The sequence below is a fragment of the Ciconia boyciana genome, chromosome 20, assembly GCF_034638445.1.
Source record: "Ciconia boyciana chromosome 20, ASM3463844v1, whole genome shotgun sequence".
NCBI lineage: Eukaryota > Metazoa > Chordata > Aves > Ciconiiformes > Ciconiidae > Ciconia > Ciconia boyciana.
This window is the reverse complement of record NC_132953.1, coordinates 8409174-8431885: the sequence shown is the minus strand read 5'-3', so window position 1 is coordinate 8431885 and position 22712 is coordinate 8409174. Positions and strand designations below refer to the sequence as shown.

At 72.3% G+C, this 22712-nt stretch overlaps 1 protein-coding gene across 1 annotated transcript; it reads right to left on the bottom strand.

Moving 5' to 3' along the window:
• Positions 1–1500: 1500 nt before the first annotated feature.
• On the bottom strand, positions 1501–22613 carry PHLDB1 (pleckstrin homology like domain family B member 1). Its single transcript, XM_072884368.1, is given in 27 exon segments — positions 1501–1967; positions 2221–2306; positions 2416–2635; positions 2765–2911; positions 2993–3083; positions 3191–3482; positions 3895–3939; positions 4146–4263; positions 4361–4477; positions 4775–4942; positions 5119–5274; positions 5800–5937; positions 6605–6727; positions 7399–7488; positions 7678–7788; positions 7900–8055; positions 9299–9427; positions 11450–11587; positions 11714–11851; positions 11924–12166; positions 12940–13322; positions 13325–14047; positions 15530–15655; positions 17218–17388; positions 17464–17587; positions 18017–18118; positions 22565–22613. Coding segments are annotated over 26 exon segments (4434 nt in total). The 5' UTR covers positions 18077–18118; positions 22565–22613; the 3' UTR covers positions 1501–1826.
• Between the last annotated feature and the right edge of the window lie 99 nt (positions 22614–22712).

Below are 22712 nucleotides of genomic sequence, written 5' to 3'. Positions count from 1 at the left end.
CCCCGCGCGCCAATCCCGGCGGCCGGCGCGCCCCCATTGGGCCACGTCGGGGGCAAGCCGGAAGCGGGCACGACGGGAGCTTCGCTCCCATTGGCCGGGGGCGCCGGGGCGGGGCAACGAGCGGGGACGGGCGGGGCGGGGGGGGGGGCGTCATACGCAGGCGTGCGCGCGCAACCGCACGGCAACGGGGCCACGTGCGTCCGGCCTGTGTTGCGCCCGCGCCCGCGCCCCCTGGCGGCTGAGAGGCGCCCCGCCGCCACCGGGCCCCGCCCCTGCCCCGGGCCCCGCCTCTGCTCCGGGCCCGGCCCGCCCCATCTCCGGGCCCCGCCCCTGCCCCCGCCCAGCCCCTGCCTCGAACCCCGCCTCTGCTACGGGCCCGTCCCGCCCCATCGCCGAGCTCCACCCCTTCCCCGGGCCCCGCCTCTGCTCCGGCCCATCCCGCACCAACCCCGGGTCCCGCCCCTTCCCCGAGCCTCTGGCCCGGGCTCCGCCTCTGCCCCAGGCCCCGCCCCTTCTTTAGGGGCAGAAGGGGCGTGCATGGTGGCGTCATACCTACGCGTGTGCGCGCCCCCTGGCTGCTGGGAAGCGCCTCGCTGAGGCCCCGCCCCTGCGCCGGGCCCCGCCCCTGCCCCAGCCCTTGCCCCGGGCCCCGCCCCATCCCCGAGCCCCGCCTCTGCCCCTGGCCCCGCCCCCTCCCGGGCCCCTCCTCTGCCCCTTCCCCTGGCCCCGCCTATGCTCCGGGCCCGCCCCGCCCCATCCCCGAGCTCCACCCCTGCCCCAGGCCCCGCCTCTGCCCCGAACCCCGCTCCTTCTCTAGGAGCAGGAGGGGCGTGTGTGGTAACGTCATACGTAAACGTGTGCGCGGCCCCGGCGGCTGGGAAGCGCCTCGCCGCGGCCCCGCCCCTGCCTCCGGCCCCGCCCCTGCCCCTGCCCACCCCATCCCCGGGCCCCGCCCCATCCCCGAGCCTCTGGCCCGGGCTCCGCCTCTGCCCCAGGCCCCGCCCCTTCTCTACAGGTAGGAGGGGCGTGCGTGGTGGTGTCACACGTACGCGTGTGCGCATCCCCTGGCTGCTGGGAAGCGCCCCGCCGCGGCCCCGCCCCTGCCCCGAGCCCCGCCTCTGCTCCGGCCCATGCCCGGGGCCCGCCCCGTCCCCGAGCCCCGCCTCTTCCTCTGGCCCCGCCCCCTCCCCGGGCCCCGCCTATGCTCCGGCCCATGCCCCGCCCCATCCTCGAGCTCTACCCCTGCCCCAGGCCCCGCCTCTGCCCCGGACCCCGCTCCTTCTCTAGAAGGAGGAGGGGCGTGCGTGGTGGCGTCACACGTAACGCGTGTGCGCGGCCCCGGCGGCTGGGAAGCGCCTCGCCGCGGCCCCGCCCCTTCCCCCGGCCCCGCCCCTGCTCGGGGCCCGGCCCCGCCCCACCCCCGAGCCTCTGGCCGGGGCCCCGCCCCGGCCCAGGCCCCGCCCCGGCCCCGCCCCCCGGCAGAAAGCTGCGGGCAGCGGCAGGGCTTTGGCAGCTTTTTACGTTTCCGCGCTTCGACCCGCTCCCCGTGGCTTTTGTTTTTAAAAAGTCAACGTGTAAAAAAAAAAAAAAAAAAAAAAAAAGAACATCATGGCCTGCTCATGCTCGGCTGAGCAGGCCATGCTGGGTGAGGCATCGCCTGAGGCACGGCACGGCACGGCACGGCACGGCACGGCACGGCTCCACCGCCGCGGCACGCGTGGCCCTTGGCACGGGGCGCAGGAGGGACCGCGGCCCCCCCAGGAGATCCTCCCGGCTCAGGAGTCCGACAGGCTGGCGGCTCCGGGGTGCGCAGCACCCTCCCTGCCTCAGTTCATGAACTGGGTGTACCCCTCTGCCCCGGTGACGATGACGTCCATCCAGATGCGCATGGCCTCGGCCGAGGGTGCCACCATGTAGTAAAGGCGGTCGTGGGTCTTGACGCAGAAGGTGAGTGCGGGGTTGGGGCTCTGGGGAGGAGAGGAGGACAGGGTCAGCGCTCTGGCCCCCTCCGTGCCCCCCTTCACCCTCCCCCGCAAGGCTCAGCACCGGGGTCCCGCCGCCGGCAGCCCGAGGAGCTGGTGCCATTAGGGGCCACGGACTGCTCGGGCCTGGGCGGACCTCCACGGACCTCCTGCTTGTGCGGCAGAGGGTAACGCGGGGGGACGGCGATGCTGGGGGGTCCCGGCGGACACCAGGGCAGCTGCAGCGCCCGGCTCTCACCTTCGCCGCGCTGCGGAGGTGGTCGTAGTAAACCTCTTCGATGGCTTGGAAGTAGATGACGCCCTTCAGCTTTGTCTCGTGTTTATCTGCCCGAGAGAAGGAACTGGTGTCGACCGCAGCGCTGCGGGCGATGGCACAGGGAGAGGGCGATGGCACGGTGAGGGGGCGATGGCACGGGGCAGCGCAGGGACTCACCCACGTAGTAGGAGAGGGTGCGCTTCATGCGGTCGAAGACAAACCAGCGCTTCTTCCAAGACTTGATCTTGCCGCCCATCTTGACCAGGTAGCCCTTGCACATCTTCTCCGTCAGGATGACGTGGTAGCAGGTGTCCACACTGTGGCCCGAGGACTCGATGTGCAGCCGCAGGTCGAAATCCTCCTTGCGGATGGGGAGGTACCGCGTCAGGGGACGAGCCTGGAAAAGCAACGCAGCCCTGCAAAGCCGGCCACCGTGGCGAGAGCCGCATCTCGCGCCGGGACCCCGGGACACCGGCGGGGAGCTGGGTCTGCCTTGCCGGCCGGGCTGGGAGAGGGGACCCCGCACCTGCGAGAAGTGCTTCTCCCGCAGCTTGACCTCCTTCTCCACCAGCTTCTGCCGCCGCACAGTCTCGTCCTGCAGCCGGCGTTCCAGCTGCTCCCGGCGCCGGCGCTCGTCCTCCAGCGCCTGCCGCCGCAGCTCCATCTCCCGCTCCTGCCGGCACACACGGGTGCTCAGCCCTGGGGACGGGGGGCCCGCTCCCCGGCTGGCCGCGGCGCCGGTGCCCCCACTCACCCGGGACTCCATGAGCCGCGACTTCTCCGCGTGTGCCTCCTTCAACATCTTCTCCATCTCCTCGATCTTCCCCACCTCCATCCCGCTGGCACTGCAAGACAGCCGCAGCTGCCATCCCAGCGGGAAGGACCTCGAGCCAGCGGCGTGGCCAGCAGAGCGGGCCGTCCCTCCGGCCACGGGAGCTGGCCCTGGGGTTACCTGGAGATGTTGTCGGGCGAGCAGGCAGAGTTGTTGCCGGTGGAGATGCTGGTCTCCATGCTGTCCGAGCTCTCCAGGCTGAGGGTGTCGTACGCGTGGTCCAGCTCCTCGGCCCGGGGCCCGACGCCGTGGGGACGGTGGTGGTGGAGGACGGAGTGATGCACGAGCGGGGGGAAGGCGGTGAGGAAGGGGGGCTGCCCGTGCAGGGCTTCCCACTGCGACTGAGCCTCGGCGGCCGCTTTCTGCTTCAGCTCCGCCAGCCGCCGCTTCTGCTCCTCGATCACCTGCTGACCTGCGCCACGGGAAGAAGAGGACGACGACTGAGCGTGCCGTGCTCAGAGCCGCACCGTGGTGGGCAAGGGGACAGCGCGGGCGGGCGAAGACGCTGCAGGCGCTGCTGGAGCCGGGGAGGGATGGTGGGTGCAGAGGTGGGAGCCGCCGTCACAACTCCCTGGCCAGCACGGCAAGCAGGAGGAGGGGGCCCGGGCAGCCAAGGGGGGCACATGCGCCAGGCTGGCAGGAGCAGGCTGGGCAAAGCATTAGCGGGTTAGGGATGCAGAGGGTTGTTCCGAAGCGGACGCCGAGAGGCACCCGGGTTCCTGGGCTGGTCGTGCCCCTCCTACGCATGGCAGAAGGTGCCAGCAAACAGCCATGCTGCTGCCTCCGGGCTGCTCTAGGCAGTCCAAGCCGTCCCGCATCTCTACCTGGTAGATCGCCCGGCTGCAAGGGCTCTGCTGGGAGCGGCTCGGCTGGAGACACGCCGTCGGGCGGAGGGGTCGGGACGGAGAGAGGGGGGGGAAAGCGAGAGACCGTGAGAGAGGCACTGCGTCCCGCTGGAGCACCACCGCTGCCGCCCTTGGCCCGGCTCCCTTCTCCATCGCCCGAGTGGCAGCGGGGGAAGCGTCTCCCAAAGTGCCGCCGCCCCGCAGAGCCGGGACGCGGAGCTGGAGCTTACCCTTCTGCTGCAGGGCCAGCTGGCGCTTGGTCTCGATGTCTTGCAGCGTGGCCGCCAGGTTGCGGGGCAGGCTGCCCGCCGGGCTCGGGGGGCCCTGGGCAGGACGGCAGGTGGTCAGCTGCGGGGACGGGGATGGGGGCTGGCACCTGGTGCGCAGGAGCCGTGGCCGGGGTGTCCGGGGCCGCGCGATGCCCGGCTCCCCCCGGCAGCCGTACCTTGGGCGAGGGGCTGCGCCCCAGCACGGATAGGTTGAGCTGCGAGGACGAGGGGGTCCCGCTCTTCATCCCGGGGGCGAGGGCACCAGCGTCGCCCTCCGTTTTGGCACGATAGACCTGGGCAGAGAGACACGGAGGTGAGAGGGGCACCATCGGCGGGGCTGAGCATCCCCTCCCCAGACCCTGCCCCGGTGTCGGTGCCGTCTTGGCAGGGGTGCAGGCAGGAGGAGGCAGCGGCTGCCTGCCCCAGGCGTGCTGCCCGCTGCGGGTCTGCTCTGCCCCTGCCCGCTGCGGCAGCCGGGTGCCCGGCAGCGCCCAGGGTGCGGAACCGGCAGGAACGTCCCCACGCTCCCCGCTCCTGCCGCGGCCGGCAGCCCCGAAGCCTGAGCCCCAGCAGCAGGGAGCCGGGATTACCTGGAGAGGCTTGTGAGAGGAGTGAGCTTTAGCTGGAAGCGGAGGAGGGGAAGAAGGAGGAGAGACAGAGGAGGAGGAGGTCTCAAAGCCAGCCATGACATCCTGGTACCACTTCTCTAAATCGAGAGCTGGGAGCCACACGGGGCCCCCCGGCAGCTGCTGCTCCGTCTGGAGAGAGACGCCGCGTGAGAAAGGAAGGAGGGCGAAATGCAGCGAGAGGGACAGACGCACAGAGATAGAGAGGTCGGAGCATCCCTGCCTGCGCCTGCATCACCCCCCCAGAACGGGACCTGCGGACCCCCGGGGAGAGCGTGGGGGCAGAGGGAGGGAAACGGGGCACGAACCTCTGCAGAGACGGAGGGAGAAGAGAGAGATGGAAGAGGAGGAGGAGGAGCAGCGCAGCCTGAGGACGAAGGAGCTGGAGGGGCGCAGCCCAGCGGGGAAGCGGCAGGAGCGCGGAGGCCGCCCAGGATGCCCGAGAGCTGCTCAACGGTCACGTACTGGGCAGAGAGAAGCAGATTAAACTGGGAGAAGAGGCTCCGAGCAAGGGCGAGCAGGCACAGGGGAACGAGCAGGCGGCTCCAGCCCCCAAAAGAGGGTGCCACGTCCCCAGGAGGAAGGGCAGCCAGCGCTGCCCGCCGCCCCGGTGCTGGGCACCGGGCCAGGTCCCCACCTGCTCTGCGTCCTCCTCCCCTGGGACCGGCGGCCAGGACTGGGTCCGACAGGCAAAGGGCCGCCCTCCCACCCCGCTGGGCACCCACTCTGCTCCCCAGCCCCGCCGCTGCCGCCCCAGAGGGCAAAGCCCGTCCGGAGCAGGTGACAAGCGCTCCCCGGCAAGGAGACCGGGCGGCTCCAGCCTCTGCTCCCTGCTCAGCTGCAGCCGGACGAGTCCTCCAGCCCAAGAGAGAGGTGGGCTCCGAGCAGCAGGGCACCCGGGGAGGCCGCGTGGTCTGCGGCATTCTGGCTGCCCGGGATGCGGCGGGCAACCCAAGGGAGCAAACCCGAGCGTGCTCTGGAGCGGGTACCTCGTCGGCTGCGGGAGGTACAGCAAGCAAGAAAGAGCGCTGAGCAGCAGCGGGGGCAGCAGCAGAAGCTTTAGTGTCCGGGCTGGGGCCGTGCGCATTGCTGCAGAACCTGAAAACGTCAGACAGCCTCATGTACTCCTAGAAACCCACAGCGGAGGAGAAGGAGGAGAGTTAGACCCATGCGCTGGCATCACGGCGCTGACTGCAAAGCGGGAGCAAATCTCCCCACGTGCGCGTGCCCCGCCGCCGCCTGCCCGGCCCTTCCCTGCCTTGCCGCCCTCCCTGCCTGCGGTTGCCTCCGTGCACGAGCCACAAGCCCTCCCCGGTGCGACAGCACCGGATGAGGCACCTCGAGCTGCTCCAAGCCGGCTTAAAATCCACTTCCTCACCCTTTCTGAACCAAACATGCTAAAGCTGGGGATTTGCTCCTTTTTTTGGGGAAGCCAGGCTAGCAGGACCCTAAAGGATGCTGTGAGGAGGTGCCAAGCCGGCGGGTAAGCGGTGGGCAAGGGGGAAAGCACAGGGATGCCTGTGCCACACGGCACCGCGCCGGGGTTAAACCGAGGGCGGCAGTGGGAGCCAGGACGCTCGGCGGGCTCAGGAGAGCACCTGAAATCGGGGTCTGAGCGTTAATGAGCGCAGCCGCTGGAGAGCTAAATGCGAAATGCCCCAGCCGTGCCACCTCAGCGTGCTGCTGTGGGCACGTCCTGCTGCCCGAAGGCGACGTTAGTCCGCGTAAGGGGTCTGGCGGCGGCTCGGCCAAGGAGGGGGCAAGCGGGCAAGCTCGTGCAGTTAGTTCCATTACCTCTTGTGCCTTGGGGCAGGAGCGGGCGGCAGGAGAAGCTAAGGAGGCAGCTGCTGCTGGCAGGGGGCTCAGGGGCTTAGTTCCCTCCAACAGCTCATAAGGCTCTGAGATATGGAGGGTCTCCTGTTGGAGGGTAAAGATCAGGTAGGCGAGGCGGGCAGGGGCAGCAAGGCGGCAGCAGCAGGAGCCCCGCTGCGGGCAGGCGCAAGGCGACTCCGCCATCCTGCCCCTCTCCCCAGCAGCGGGTCAGGCGGCACCGCGGTCCCCGAGGGCATCGTGGCTCTGGCTCCCCGTTCAGGGCGACGGGGCGACCCGCTCGCACCTAAAAGCCTTGGGACGTGAATTGGAAGGAGTCCCCTGAACCGGCACCAAGGCCGTCCCGTGCCGGCTCTCCGGCAAGGACGGGACCCCAGGCAGTGCCTGCCGCAGGTACTCCGCAGCCACGCCAAGCCCTTCCCTCCTGGGCACTCACAGCCCTCGCCAAGCTGCCTGCTAAAAGCCTGGACTGCTCCGGGGCTCCTGCAGCACCCGAGGAGCCTGGCAGGGGAGGTGCTGCTGCTCCCGAGCCCGGCTCTGTTGCATTTCCCTCGCTCCCAACCTGGCGATAGCCTCTGCAGCCCATGGCGAGGCTCTGAGCGGCCGGGAGCACCCGGCTCCGGCCAGAAGGCACTTGGCAGCACAGGAGCCGCTGCAGAGCAGAGCTTGCGGGGCACCAGGCTCGTCCCCGCTGGTGACAGCGGCTTGGGGTGGTAGGAGAGCAGCCCTAGGGACCGTACCCCCCTCTCCCCACTTACCTCTCTGAGAGCTGAGGACATTTTGGGGAAGCTCCTGCCACCTGTGACGAGCTGGTATCGCCTCTCCAGAGACACGAGCTTCTCCTTCTCCTGAGCGCAGGGTGACGGTGAGAGCAGAGACAGCTGATGGTTACTGGCACCCCACGGCCAGGCCCCCCCCTCCACCCCGAGCTCATCCCGACTGCCAGCACCTTGGCAAGAGCCGGCGCGATCTCGTCCCCTGCCTCGGGCAGCCCCAGGGTCGGGGAGCGCACGTGGACCCCCCGCTCGCTGCATTACCTTCTGCAGGAGCTGCAGGATGCCGTTCCTCTCCCTGGCCAGGCGCTCGGCCTCCTGGGCGCTCTGCAGCCGGATCTGGGCAGCCTGGGCGTCCAGGGCGGCCACCCGCTCCTGGGGAGCAGGCGGCGGGGATGAGCGGGCTGCCGGCGAGCTGCGGGGCTCGGCCGGGGCTGCGGGGCGCAGCCCAGCCGTGCCGGACCCGCTGCCCCCCTCCGTCCCTACCTTCCTGCGGGCGATGCTGCGGTGGCACTCGGCCCGGCTCTGCAGGAGCTGCTGGCCCCGCGCCTCGCGCTCCTCCTCGAGGCGGCTCTCCCGCTCCAGCTGCTGGAACTCCAGGTCCTCAAACAGCTTGGCCTCCGTCTCCAGCGCCTCCGCCTCCTTCAGACACACAAGGGCACAGCGGGTCACTCCCTCTGGACGGGCACCTCCGCGTCCCACGGGCAGGTCTCCCGCAGCGAAACCTCCTGCCGTTCCCCCGCGTCCTGCTGGTGCTGGCCGGGAGCGGGAAGCCGTGGCAAAGCCTGTCCCCGGTGCCCTGTGCGGACGGGCAGGCAGCTTTCCCTCCTGCTCAGCACAAGCAACACGGGAGACACCAGCAACCTCTGCCCGGCTGGAGAAGGCGATGGAGGCACCGGGCACCGGCCAGGTCAGAGCCGTCACCCCTGTGAGACAAGGAGCTTGCTGTGGCCGGGGGCTTCACCCAGCCCTCCGAGACTAGCTGCCCCCGTGGTACCGCGTCCGGGCCGGCGCCGTGCCCTGCCGGGTGGCAAAACGCCACGTGCTGGCGTAACCACCAACACGCGGCCCCGCATCACCAAGCTGACGGGCGGCAGAGCCCCTGCGGACGAGCACCGTGCCGGACAAACGCCTGCGCGTCCTCCCAGCCTTCGAGCACCGACAGCAACGGTAGCGCTCAGCTCAGGGTCTGCCGGTGCCGCCCCGGCAGCAATTGCCCCGCGCTCCCCGCGGGGACGCGTTTCACCCTGCTCCGGGAGCAGGGCAGCCGTCGCTCTCATGGCACGGCGCAGCATCACCAGCACGGTGGCTACCGAGGGCTCCCGTGCACTGGGACCACCCCATTGCCGCCCCTGCCCGCCGCATGCCAGGACCCGCATCCAGCACCGGGGTGCCTGCCCCACGCAGGCTGCGGCAAGGAGGGTTTATCCGCACAGTGAGGGCCGGGCAGGCGCCGACCGCGGCCTGGGGAAGGTCGGCCACTACCGGAAAATACCAGATAATGGGAAAAAAATGCTGCGGACCAGCAGTAACATAAACCGACGGCACTGTGTAAATAAACGCTCGTGGGAAAGAGCTGGAACCGGACACAGGAGGACCCGGTGGTCCCTGAGGCTCCCCAGCCTGCCCTCCTCTGCGGGGCAGGATCCGTGCTCGCACCCTGCCCGGTCGGCGGCGGGGAGCAGCCCGCGCTCTGCTGAGCCAGCACCGCGCCCCGGGCCCGGGCGAGCGGCAAGCTTACCAGGACAGCGGTGCCCGGCGCCAGCCGCCTCCAGCCCGGGTGCGACGCTCCCAGTGCGGCCCCGGCTGGTGGGGAAGAGCTGGCCTAAGCTGGAGCGGAGGGAGGTGGGCCATGGTCCGGGAGGGGTGAGGGGGAGACACTGACCCTTCGCATCTGCTCCCGCAACTGCTCCTGCATTGACTCGGGGCACTTATCAAGGTGGCTCTTCGACTCATGGTAAAGCGCCCGGAGTTGCTCTAGCTCCTTCCTTTCAGCATCAACCTTTGCCCTTTCCTGAATCGGGGAAGAATGAGAGAAAACAAAAAAAAAGAAAAGAAAAAGGAGGGGGGGGGGGGAAGAGAGAGAAAACACACTTCTCAAATCCGCGCCATGCAGAAGCTGCAGGGTTAGAGAGGGGGTCAGCTGGAAGAAGAGGGGGCTCGCGGAGAGGAGCACCGCAGCATCTACGGAGGGGTCGAGAGAGCAGCAGCCACGGGGACCCGGGCTGGGCAGTGTTAGAGGGTTACGGCCAGCCCTTGGCCTCAGCTGCGCGTTTCCATGCCGAAAGCCCACTTCTGGGCAGTGACAAGATCGATGCTCGCAGCACGGATAAAGTCATCCCCATCCTGCGAACGGCTGCACCACGCGCAGCTTCTGACCAACCGCTAACTACCTTCGTGACTCGACGCTCACCGTCAGGACGCTGCCAAATAAGCACAGCAGGTCCTGTACGCAGGCTGAGGGACCGCGGACCACCCCTCTCCATCGGAAGGAGAGGGCTGCCTGCGGGACGGTAGCGTCAACGGGAGACTGAGGTGCAACCCTGCTGCTGGAGCTGCTCAGGCTGCGCCGAGCTGGCGGCAGAGCAACTTGCTCCCGGCCCCGGGAAGAGGGGGAAGCGTCCCCAGCCCTCCCTCCCACGGCCACAGGAGCGGCACGACGGAGGCCGGCGACACGGGGCTGGCGTAGAGGATCACCTCCCGCAGGTCTGGCAGCCCCACGCGGGGGGCCAGGCGTTGGGGAACGCACGCTGCCAGAAATCCCGCTCCATGCTGCGGCAGCGTGGAGACACAGGGATCCGTGCAAAGGGACACGGGGGGACGCGTCGGGGGGGGAGACAGGGCTGGCACAGACGGGCGCCCCGGGACAGGGGCTGCAGGGTGCCCGGGGGCTCCCGGGCGTGCAGAGATGTCAGAGGTGATGGCAGACTTCAGAGCAGGCACCGTTAGTGCAATTAGTGCAGGCTGGTTAGGAAAGCGGGCGGTTAGGTCAGCAGAGAGGTTGGGAGGGGGATTTCCCTGTGCTCCTCTCCTGGCTCTGCACGAGGCTGCCCCTGGCTAGAGAAGACGCCTGCAAAGGGCTGGAAGACCAAAACCAGAACAAAAACCCCAAACGCCGTGGGGACACGGCTGGCAGGCGCAGATGGCGGCTCTGCCCGGCCACGGGCAGCCAAACAGCCCGGGCACCTCCGGCCACGGGGCCGGCCAGACCCCCGGGGACGCTGGTGCCGCATCACAGCGGCACAGAGCCGCTGGCGGGACCCGGGCAGAGGCTGCATGGGGACGCTGGCCCCAGGCAACGGGGAGCCAGGTCCCGGAGGCTCGCCCGCCACGGAGCAGCTCGCCCAGGGCCACGTCATGCTGCCCGCAAGGCTGCGGGACGGCCGGCAACCAGCAGCTGGGATGAGCATGCCGCGCACGCAGCGGCACGGGTGCCTTCGGGCACGGCTGGCAGATCACGGCAGCAACTGCACCAAAGACGAGGCCAGGGGAAGGGGGCCGGGACCCCCTCCTCAGCCACCGAGCCAAGTGAAACACCCGCAGCGATTTCCCGGCCACCTCCAGCAAGCTGAATGCTACAGTGGCGGCCGCCACCACACGTGAAGACGCCCCGACGGGGAGCAGAGCGGGGGGACTCGCCGCAAGGCACAGCCCCCCAGCAAGGGCAGGGAGCGCCGAGGCCCCCACCCGGGGTCGGTGCCGCCCGCTGCAGGCAGCGGCCATCCGGGAAAGCCCCGTGCCACAGAGCCTCCCTGCAAGACCCCACCGGCGCGACGGACGGTGGCCGAAACGCACCCCAAGCGCCAGCCCTGCCCTCCTCCGGCAGGGCTGTGGGACCAGTCCCGGGCAGGCAGGCAGACAGACAGACCGGCCAACCGCCCCACGACGCGAACCCAGAGGTGATGATGCTCCTCAATGCCTCCGCAGAGCCCAGGGACAGCAGAATGCGTCCCCAGGGGAAGGCCACGGCACGGGGCACCACGGCACCGGCCGCAAGCGCCAGGGTGGGCACGGCACAGCCCGCGCCGGGGCTCACCTTGTCCCGCTCCTTCCGGATGCTGGCGTCCAGGCTGGAGAGCTTCTCCTGCAGCTGCTGCACCGCCTCCTGCTCCTGCCGCAGCCGCGCCGCCTCCGACTCCCGCTCGCCCTGCAGCAGCGCCCGCTCCATCTCCGCCTGGACGGGCACGGCCGCGTCAGGATGGCTGCCTCACCCGGATCCGGCTCACGCCCACAGGATCGGGCGCTGGCTGGCAAGGGCAGCGAGCCACGGGGGACCCGGCAGCGCGCCCCATCCCCTCACCTCTCGCGATGTCTCCTGCAGCTGCTGCTCCAGCTCCTTGACGCGGCCTTTGAGCTGGTCCAGGCGGCCGAGCACGCCGGCGCGCTCCTCCTCCAGCCGCTGCGCCTCCTTGGCACGGGGGCCCGCCAGCTCCTCGTGCTGCGGAGAAGGCAGGTCGGCACGGCGCAGCGTGGCGCGGCGTGGCGCGGCACGGCACGGCCGTCCCCTCACCTCGTGGTGGGTGCTCTCAGTGCTGCTGCACTCCTCCTTCAGGTTCTCCTCGTCCGACCTCTCCAGGCTCTCCCTCTGCCGCAGCTCCTTGGCGGCACGGCCCAGAGCCACGGCACCCCTGGGCACCCGCTGGCCGGCATCCGCGTCCCCAGCCAGGAGCCGGTGCAAGTCGCCCGGCTCGGTGCCGTCCGTCTTGGTGTACTCGGCACAGAGGTTCAGGATGGTCTCCAGGCGCTGCCGCTCCTGCGGGGAAGAACGGTCAGTGCGGCGTCCACCCCGACACACGTTGCCGCCGGGGCCCGCAGGACCCCGTGCCGATGGCAGGCGCTGGGATGCGGGCTCACTCCTTGCCCTGCCCGCACGCTGGGACGGGCCGGGGACATGGCAAGGCCAGATGCAGCCCGCCCCGACCCCACACCGGAGCCAGGCATGCGACGCGCCGGGAGCTGGAGACGGACTAATTACAGGCGGCAGCGCTGGCCTCCGAGCGCCTCCGCTATTTCCAGGCAGTGACTCAGGCCGCCCGCGCCGGGCGTGAGTCAGGACTGAGCAGACAGGGCTCCAGCGGCACAGCTCCCGGCACCGGCAGATGCACGGGGCAAACCCCACCCAGGCAGCTGCTGGCTCTATAAAAGCTCCGTCCACCCTAAATTTAGACGCAGTGCCCACAAAGCCACAGCACCGTCGCTGGTGGACGCGGCCCTGGCGGGGCTGGACGAGACGTGGACGGCTTTGCAAAGCCGGGGGCACCGCAATTTCAGCCGGCAGCCCCGCAGAGCCGTGCCGACCCCGCGCGTTTCCCCGGGCTGCTGCGAGCCAGGGGCTTTGTGCTCCCGCAGAGCTGCCGCGCACCGACGGCCGCTCCTGGCCCTAATCCCCCCAGATAAGCCGGCAGCCTGGCAGCTGCGGCAAATCCCCGAGAGACAAGGGCCGGGTTTTAAAGCGGCAAAAGCCGAAAGGCGTTTGCAAAGAGGGCGTCCCATGCTCGAACACGGCCCCCCGGCCCCGGGTCTCACCAGGCGCTCCATCTCCTGCTCCCGCACCCGCTCCTGCCGCTGCCGCCGGTGGTACTCCAGCAGCTCGTCCTCGTTGTCGCTGATCTCGGTGATGCTGTTCTTGCGCTCCCGGGGCCCCGCCGGTGGCCGCGGGTCCCCCAAGGGCTTCCTGGGGGCACGGGGGCTCTGCCGGGGCGAGGGCACGGCCGGGGAGCCCAGCCCATAGGCCGGGCTCAGGCAGGTGCCGAAGCTGGGGCGGCGCTGGGGGGCCTCCGCCGGCAGCGGGGGCGAGGGGCTCCCGGTGCCCCTTGGCTCCTCCAGGCCCCTGCGCCTGGCGCGGGGGCTGCCGGGCACCTCCCTGCCCAGCCGGGGCTGTGGGGAGGGGGCGTCGGGGGCTGCCCGGGGCTGGCGGCCCGGCGTGCCAGGGAGGGGCCCAGGGGGGGCAGCTCCCGCATGCTCTCCACGTTCCTCCGGGCTGCCCGCGGGCTCTCGGGGGGCTGCAGCCGGGCCTCCGGGACCACCCTGCCGGCGGGCCGCCGGCCGGGGGCCGGGGGGTCCCGCGGCTCCCGAAAGGGGCTGGGGGGCCGCTCCTGCAGGGCTGCCCGCGGCCGCGGGGCCGCCCTGGGGGACGGCCGGGGGCTGCCTGCCCGGTGGTCCCCGGGCCTCTCGGCCGGCCAAGGCTCGCCGGGACCCCCAGCGGGGGGCGGGGCGGGCGCTGGGGGCGGCTGCAGGGCATGGTTGTAGCTGGAGGAGCGGAGCGGGACGAGGGGGGGCACGGCCGGACCCTGCTCCTGGCTGCTGGGCGAGGGGCTGGTGTAGCTGCCGCTGCTGGCTGGGGAGGAGAGGGGGGAGAAGGGCGGGGAGGCGTTCTCGTAGCTGGAGCCCCCCGAGGTGGCCCCGGGGCTGGGCGGGGGGGACAGGAGGCAACGTCCCCCCCCGTTCACCACGGGGGTGAGGGGGGACCGGCCGCGGGCGGGCGGCTTCTTGCCGCCGGGGGACGCCGGCTCCTCCAGCACCAGCGAGTCCATGATGTCCTGCAGGTCCTTCTCAATGGAGCTGACGAGGGAGCTGTGGCTGGGACGCCCGCGCTCGGCCGGCTGGCGGCCACCGTTCACCAGGGTCTCGGGCTCTGCGGGGAGACAGGGCAGCAGGCGTCGCGTCGGCGCGGCGGGACCCCCCCCCAGCCCCTACCCAGGCTGGGGTCCCACGGGGCAGCCCTGCATCACCCCTCCACGCGGCCTTGCGGAGCCAGCACCGGGTCGCAGCTCCTCTCCCCCTCGCCCCGAGCTGCCTGCGTGCCGCCGCCACCATTTTCGCGCCGGCTGGGGAGCCGGGCCGGGGAGGAGGCCGGCGTCCCGCCGGCCCCATCACCAGGGAGACAGAAACCCGATAGGGCAGCCCAGCCGCCTGCTCCCGACATCCCTGCGCCGCCGGAGGGTCCCGACCCCTCCCGGCCCCACTCCCTGGGGAGCAGATGCCCACGCCAGCCGCCGGCGACCACCCCACGCTCCGGCACCCCAGCGAGGGGGCAGAGACACCACCACCAAAAGCCGCCGAGCGCAGACCCGCGGCACGTCCGGACCCACCGCCCCGTCGCCCGCAGCCTCCCCGCGCCCCCGGCTTGGGTGCCCCCTGCCCGGGCCGCCCCGTCCTCCTGGCGCGGCACCGATGTGCCTGTCACTCAGGGGACGCGAGCTCATAGCGGCGGGCGCGGAGCCTGGCCAGGACGGCGTGCCACCCAGGCTGCGTCACCCCCTGGCACCCGGCAGCTCCCCCGCGGCGGCGGCCGGCAGCGCCTCCGCACCCAAAGAGAGGTGCCGCAGCCCTGCCCCTGCAATCCCGCCCGGGCCCGCGGGGCAGAGAGGGACCGCGCGGGGCCCACGCGGGCAGCGGCCGCGGGACGCTCCGCAGCGGCGGGATGCTCTGTGGCCGCACCACCTCCCCGCGTCCCTCCTCCCGTCCCCCAGCTGCGGGGCGCGCTGCCTTCCCGGCACACACGTGGCACGAGGAGGCTGCCAAGCTCCTCTCCCCGTGCCAGGGCGTGCCGGTCCGGGCAGGGAGAAGGACTGCCAGCCCAGGGACTGCTGCCGCGGGTTCGGACATCCCCGGGAGCTGGGCACCGTACCGGACCTCGGCGCAACCGCTCGTCCCGTCAGCCCCGCGGACAGGCAGACAAAGCAAGATAAGCAGCCGGCGAGGTGGAGGACTGCAGCCGGGGAAACGGCCTTCGCAGCCTCCGCATGGCCACCCCAGCACGTAAACACCGGTTCCAAGGCAGCCGGGGAGGCCCCGCGCACCCTGCATCCCTGGCACGGGCCGACGGGGGACGGCTCTGCCACGGCCAGGCTGGGCAGAGGCGGGAGCTGCGCCTCACCGCCCTCGCAACTACCCTTTTCCGAGGAGACATTAATCATTAACAAACAGCAGCGCGGCTGCCGTGCCGAGCCAACGGCCGGCACATCCGCGGCCGGGCGTGAGCCCCGCTCCCGGCTGCGGCAGCCCTGGCAGGACAGGGCTGGGAGAGCATCGCGCGCCGGCAAGGCTGGCGGCGCGGGACAGGGGGTGCCCCCGCGTCCCCCCGCTCCGCCTGGGACGAGGTGGGGTCACCTACTTGCTGGCAGCCCGTAGAGAGCCGCCGGGCTCCTGCCCCCCGCCGGGATCATGCTCTTCATCCACTTGGCCTCGGCAGGGTGGTTGAAGCGGAGGAAGGTGGCCTGGCCCAGGCAGATGGTGCACCCTGGGGAGAGAGGGGAGAGGGCTCAGCCGCCAGCCGGCCGCACCGGCGCGGTGCCAGGGAGAGGCGAGGCCGGAGCCGGTGCAGGCAGGCCGCCGGGCTCTGCCCGGCCCTACGACGCGTCCCCAGGAGGGGAGCGGGCTCCTGCCGTCAGCAGAGGCTCAGGGAGAGGCTGAAATCCAGGTCACTCCCCGGCAGCTGCAGGCAGCACGTCGCAGGCACAGCTGGGGTCCCCGGCGGGGGCCGCGCTGCCGCGGGGGAGCTGGCGCTGCTCCAGGCCTGCGCGGCTGCCAGCTGCGGACAAGACAGCTCCTGTCCCCCGCCGCCAAGCGCCTCTCCTCGGCCCGGAGCAGCGGCCCTCTCGGGGCAAGGCTGCCGAGCGGCCCCCGGGGGGAAGGCGGCTCGGAAGGGGCGCGGGCCCGCGTGCTGCCCGCTCTCCCGCTGCCCGCGGTGCCGGGGAGCAGCGGGCGGCCGGCAGGCTCCGTGCTGCAGACGCACCCCGCTGTGAAGCGCCTGCCGGGGCCCCGGGGAGAGGCTCGCTCTGCACCGGCAGCCGCAGCCGAGAATCCCTCGCCGGAGGGGACGCGTTTTTCGGAGCGGGCCGGCGGCAAGGCGAGCGAGAGGCCGTCCGGATGAACGCCATCGCAGCCGCGAGGGCCCGGCTTCCCCGTCCCAGCGCCGGGGAGGGAAGGGGTCGCGCTCCCCGAGACGGGCTGCCGCGGCACCCCGCCTCGGCCGGGGCACCCTGCCTGCCCGGTGCCCGGCGGCGAGGCCAGCGCCCGGCCCGGCCACGGCTCCCCCGCCTCGGGCCACCACCGACCCGCGCCTTCCCCGGGTGCCGGCCCGGAGGAGCCGCTGACCGCCGCGGCAAAGCGGGGCACCGGGCAGGGGACGGCGCAGGGGGCTGCAGCGCGGCAGCGGGGCTCCGCCACCCGCGGAGGGACGGCAGGGCCACCCGCGGAGGGACGGCAGGGCCCCCCCCGCGCCCCCTCGCTGCGGACACGCGTGGCCCCGCCGCGCCGCCCGCACTCACCCCGCCGCCGCCGCCGCCGCCGCCGCCGCCGCCGCCGCCGCCGCCGCCCGGGCAGCGCCGCGCCCCGCCCCGGGGAGGAGCGGCGGGCGGGCGGGCGGGGACGGCGGGGGCCGGGCCTCACCCTGCCCCGCCGCCCGGGCGGAGGGTCCGCCCCGGGAGGGAGCCCCGGCTCCGCCCGCGCTCCCCGGCAGCGATGCCCGGGCCGGGCGGGTCGCTTCCGTCCTTCACCCCCCCCTTCCCCAACCTGGCTCCGCACCTCCACGGCCGCCCGGCACACGGGTGCGGCGGCGGGGACCGAGCCCTGCCCGGCACCCTCCGGCCGGAGCCGCGTTCTCCCTCCCACGTCGCACACGGCGCAGCGCTCAGCCGTGCGGCAAAGCCAGCTCCCAGGCGGTGCCAGCACCCGCCACGTCCCCACCCCACGGCAAAGAGCATCCCGGCGGGGACGCGCGGTCGCAGGACGGATCCGCAAACACCCCGACGCCTGCGAACGCCCCGGGTCCTGCCGCGGAGGAGATGAGCCCACCCCTACCTTGGGTGAGGCGCGTGGGCCGCCGGAGCGGCACGCCGTCGATGGCGCAGGCGTTGCCGCAGGGGTGCAGGGTGAGCGTCCCCCGCACGTTCTCGATGTAGCAGTGCTGGGGTGCCAGCCCGGGGCCCTGCAGGACGATGTCCGTCGCGGCTGTGCCGATGGTGGTCCGCCCTGCCGGCAGAGAGGGCGGCTCAGCGTCCCTGCCGCCGGCGTGCCCGCGGGGACCCGCCGGCAGCCAACGCTCACCTTCCTCCAGGGGCAGGAGCGTGATGGCGGTGCTGAGCCGGCCGCTGCCCAGGCTCACCAAGTGCGGCTTCTCCGTCTGCACCTTCAGCCCCTTGCCCGTGTCGATCAGGTCCAGGGGGCTGTTCTGCAGGAGGAGAGAGGAGGGATGCCGACAGCTCCCGCGGCCGCAGCCCGCTCCCCTGCGGAAATTTTCCCCCGGGGAAACGCAGGCAGGGAGCGATGCCCAGGCACAGCCGCGTGCAGGCAGGACAGGCCGGCAGCGGGACGCAGGAGCTGAGGGCTCCCTCCTGCCCGGGCTGCCCGCCCCGGGGAGCAGGGATGAGCCGCTCTAGGAGCAGGAGAAGATCCCCGGGGCTTGGCTGCCTCTGAGAGGATCCGAGCTGCCAGCCGCTTAGCTCAATTGGCTTTGCCAGCGATCCCGTAATAGGATTGGGGCAAGGAGAGGCCGGAGGGCAGCGCTGGCCGCCCGTGGCAGGGCTGGCTGCGGAGGAGAAGGGCTCCCGGCTGGATCGTGCTCCCACAGGGCAGAGGTCCCGTGGCCCCGTGCGCTCACCTGGATGATGGTCTGGACTCTGCGGGTCGGGCTGGCGGAGACCCTGCCAGGTGCCTCCATGGTGCCTGCTCGGAGACACCGGGCGCTCTCGGGCACGGGCTGCTGCCAAGAGAAACAGAGGACGTCAGCACAGGCGACCACGCTGGGCACGGCTCTGCCGTATTCCTCCCGCACATCCCTGCGGCAGCCTGCACGTCTGGCAGCCTGAGCACGAGCCTCGCAAGCCCTACCCCACCCCAAACCGGCGTTTGCCAGCAAGGGGATTCCCCTCCTGAGCTCCGGTCTCCAGCCCTGCGGCAGCGGCCCGAAGCCAGCGAGCATCCCCGCCCGGTGAGGCACGTGCCCCCATCCGCCCCGGGAAACCCACCCGTGCCAAGAGTCAGCACGGGACACGGTGCCAGGAGGAGCCGGCACGCTGGCTCGGCTTTGGGGAGGTGGTGTAGGAAACGCACGCCTAAACGCCAAGGGCGATGGGCAGCCGGACCCCGATGGCCGCTGGTGGACAAGGACACATGAGCACAGCATCCAGCTGTCCCCAGCAACATCTGCCTGCCCGTGCACGGCCCGCGGCACGCCCCGGCACACCCGCACGTGCCGTGAGTGCCCGTCCCCGGCACCTGGGCACGCGCCTTTGCTCCTGCACAGCCAGGCAGCAGCAGCACCTCGGGGTGCACGAGCCCGGCTGAGCGTGCCGCGTCCCTGCCTGCGCCCTGGCTGGCCGGCACACGCGCCCACGCCAAGCTGGCAGGGCTGCTCCCCGCCGGAGCAGCCACCCGCTGCCACTCTCCACGTGGGCAGGAGGCAGCTCGGGAAGGAACAATTTCCGTCACCCGGCGCTCACGCCACTGTCACAGCTCACAGCACCGTCACAGCCCGGGATGCTCCGGGGTTACTAAATTTACCGTCTGCTGCTGCTCCCCACGTCCCTCCCTTCCGCCCAGGCCTGGCCGAACGTGGCTTAACCCTTCCCGGGCGGGCTGGGGCAGCTGGACTGGGGAGCGCTCCCGCCCCTGTTAGGGACCCGGGTCCTGGGGCAGCCGGGGGCACCAGGAGAAGCCCCGGGCTCGGCTCCCTGCAGCATAGCCCATGGTTCCGCCAGCCCTAGGGGGGCCAGGAACCCCCCTGACTCGGCCAGCACCGGGCTCGGCTGCGGGGGCGAGCGGGTGGCTATTACACACAGCGGAAAAAATGAAATGCTGGAAAACACCAGGCGTGGGATCCAGGGCTGGGACGGAGCCCGGGCGGCTCTGCACAACACCAGGGCCGGCCACCCCACAGCAAGGGCTCCGTGGGGACCGCGGCCACCCTGAACAGACTGGGGACAGCTTGGCTGGGGCGGGGGAGAGAAGAGATGCGGTACCCCGGGAGCAGCTCCCCGGTGCCCAGCAGCTGCCGAGGCGGGACCCCCCACTTTCCCTTACCTGCCACCCGGTGCTGGCCCGGGCGCCGAGCGGGACCCTCCGCGGCAGCGTGCCCATGTCCCCCGGGCGCAGGGGGGCTGCGCAGCCCGGCCGAGCCCCTGCCCCTCGCCTGCACCCAGGCCCCACCACAATGTCGGGGAAGGAGGAAAAGCCAGGAAAGCCAGGAGGGGCCGGGCTGCTGCATAGGAAGGGAGCGGGGCCACGGTGGGATCCTGTGCCGGCGTTAACCCCTTCCCAGCACGGCTGTGCCAGCAGGGCTGGGTGAGCATCATGGGGGACCCCCAGCCCCGCCGCCCAGGGGATCCATCCTCGCTCCTGCCCATCTCCTGCTGCCAAACTCGCTCCACCCAGCACCCCCCGCCCCACAGGCAGCCCTGCCTGCCCACGAGCCGGAGGGTGACCCTGGCATCTGGCTGCTCCCCGATGCCCACCCTGCCCGCTGACAGTCCCCGGTCCCCCGGCATCGCCCTCCACCCCAAGCAGAGCCCCTCACCTGGCTCCTCGCCGCGCAGGAGACGCCTGCCGTCCCCCCAGCCCGTCCCTCAGCGGGTGCAGCCCCTCTCTAGCCGGCTCTGCCGGAGGAATGCAGGGCGGGAGCGTGGCCGCCCTGGCCGGCGCCCCACCGCTGGGGCGGACAAGGCCGCCTTTCTTCTCCCGCCACCGCCTGCAGAACGCGCCGCTTGTTCCCGCCGTGGGAAGCGGTGAAGGCAGCAAATGCCAAGGGGTCGGGCTCGGTTGCCACCAAACAGCCCACGGCCCCCGTGCCCCCCGCGCACGGGGCTGCCCGCTTGGCCCCGGCCTCCCGGAGGACAAAAGCCCCTTTCTTCTCCCGGCGCAGGGAGAGGCCTCACCTGGGAGGACGCCCAGCCCCGCCGCCACGGGGCCCCCGCTGACGCCGGGCGGGCTGCGCGTGGACACGCTGCCCCACCGCCACCATAATCCCGGGGAGCCCCTGCACCCCACCGCCCGCAGGCTGCGACCTGCCTGCCTGCCCCGAGCCCACGCGGGCAGGGGTGCCGGGGGTTCCGCTCCTGCCTGACCCGCTGCTGCCCACCGAGACCCAAGCCAGGCACGGCACGGCCGGCTTCGTACCCCATCAGCGTGGTCGGGCACCAGCAGCCGGCGGGCAGACCCCGGACCCGCACCGCATGCCGCTGGCCTGGGCACGGCCAGGGCACGGCCAGCCGACCCACGCTCGCAAAGGGCCGTGCCGATGCGCCGGGGCACAGCCCGGCACGCTGCCATGAGCAGGGCGTCCAAAGGTGCCCCAGCTGCCCCCTGCCCGGGACGCAGCGTGCAAGGGGCAGGCGCACGGCATCCCACGGCATGGCCTTTCCTCCCCACCCGCAGCCGAGTGAGTCATGGGAGGAAGCCGGAGCGGCCGAGCTAACGGGTGCGCACCACGCCGCATCGCAGCCAACTTGGCTGCCTGCTCGCTCCCCATCTGCAAACGCGCTTAGGGCGCGCTTATCCCTTCTTCCCACACCCTCTGCCCCGGTAAACAACCGGCCCTTCCGCCGGCAGCTGGGAAGGGGGAGCCCGTCTCCGGCACAAAGCCCGAGGAGAGCGAGGAGCCTGCTCCCGGCCGCTGCCTCCGAGCCTGGGGCTGCCCCACACCGAGCAGGGGAGACCCCGCAGGCCCCGTCCCACCCGGGCGAGGGGTGGCGGGGGCTGCTTCGCGGTTGCTGGAGCAACGCAACGCTCCTGGCAATAACATCACCGTAAATCAGCCGCCAGACAGCTCCGGCGGGAGCCGAGGAATCCCGGCCGCACCCGCTGATCTCAGCGCTCCCGGGAAGCACTCCCGCACCGCGGCACAGCTGCGCTCCGCTCCGGCCGAGGCCCCGCCAGCATCGTGCCTCGGGCTCTCCGCGGGCTGGGGTACACCCACCGCACGTGCGGGGTGGGGAGGGCGCGCATCCCTGCTTTCCTGCACCCGACGCTCCCCAAGATGAGCCAGCTCCGAGGGCTGGTGATGCCGTGCACGGTCCCAGCCGCTGCTGGAGCTCAAGCACCGAGCCCAGCGTCAGCACGTGCCTCTGGCCACCGCAGCGCGGACGGGGAAACCACCACCGTTGAGCTCCAGGACCCCTCGTAAGGTTGCACGACGGAGACTCGTTCCTCAAAGCTCTCTCGTAGCAAATGACGGCTTCTCATCTGCAGGCCAGACGCTCAGCTCGGCGGGGAGCATCTGCTGCTCCTCGCTAATGACAGCTCGGGGACCGCGGCACGGGACGGGTTTCACGCGTCTCGGATCCGGTCCCTGGCACGAACCCATCGCCCAGCCCCACGTTCACTGGGAGAGGGGCAGGGGTGAACCTCACCTCTCCGAAACGGGCACCGCTCTCTCCGTTCTGGGGTCTGGCCATCCGCAAGCGCCGCCTTGTCACGCAAACCCGCGTGACGTGGCACCCTGCCCGCTGCAGCCCCGCACACGCCAACACGCGGCACCGCGCGGCAAACCCAAACGTACGAGGAATCGCCGAAAAAACACCCGGGCAGCGCTGCCCTGCTGCCGCCCGCTCTCCGCGCCGCCTGTGGCGCTCGGGCGGCGGACGGGCCCCGCTGCAGCCCCTGCCCGGTGCCCAGGGAGGGCTGGGGGCCGGCAGAGCTGCCGAGGGACGGGAGAGCGGGCGACCCTCCGGCGCAGCAGCTGGATCCCTTCGGGGCTGCCAAATTCCTCGGGCTTTCTGGCAGCGGCCGAAGGGGCCAGCGCCGTTCCCAGGCTCCCCGAGAGGTGTCGGGGCCGCCGGGGGCAGCCGACGCGGGGCCACCCGCCGTCTCCCCGCGGGCCCGGGGCCGGCTGCTCCCGGGGCTCCCGCACCCACAAACTCGCCTCCGCCCCGGACCGCCGGCTGCGGCTCCCGGCCCCCCCCCGCACCCCCGCAGGGCTGTGCAGCGACGGGCTCCGCGGCCGAAGGGGTTTTCCTGCTCCCCCGCTCCTCCCTGAGCCCCCCCCGCCGCGCCCCTCGGCACCGGAGCCCCTTCCCCTCGCCGCTGCCCCCGGGGGGTCCCTGCGGGACGGGGCGCCCGGCCCCCCCAAGGGCAGGGGCTGCCCGGGACACGAGTGGGGGTCCCCCCCCCCCGCCCCCCCCCGGCGCCCCGACCCGTCCCCGCCGCCGCTCACCTCCGCTCCGCCGGGCCGGCAGCCCCGGCCCCGCCGCCGCCGCTGCCCTCCGCCGAATCCCCGCCCCGTCCCGCCCCCGCCGGGACGAGGGGCGGAGGGAGCGAGGGGCGGAGGGACGGGGCCGGCCCCGCCGCTGCAGGACCACGAC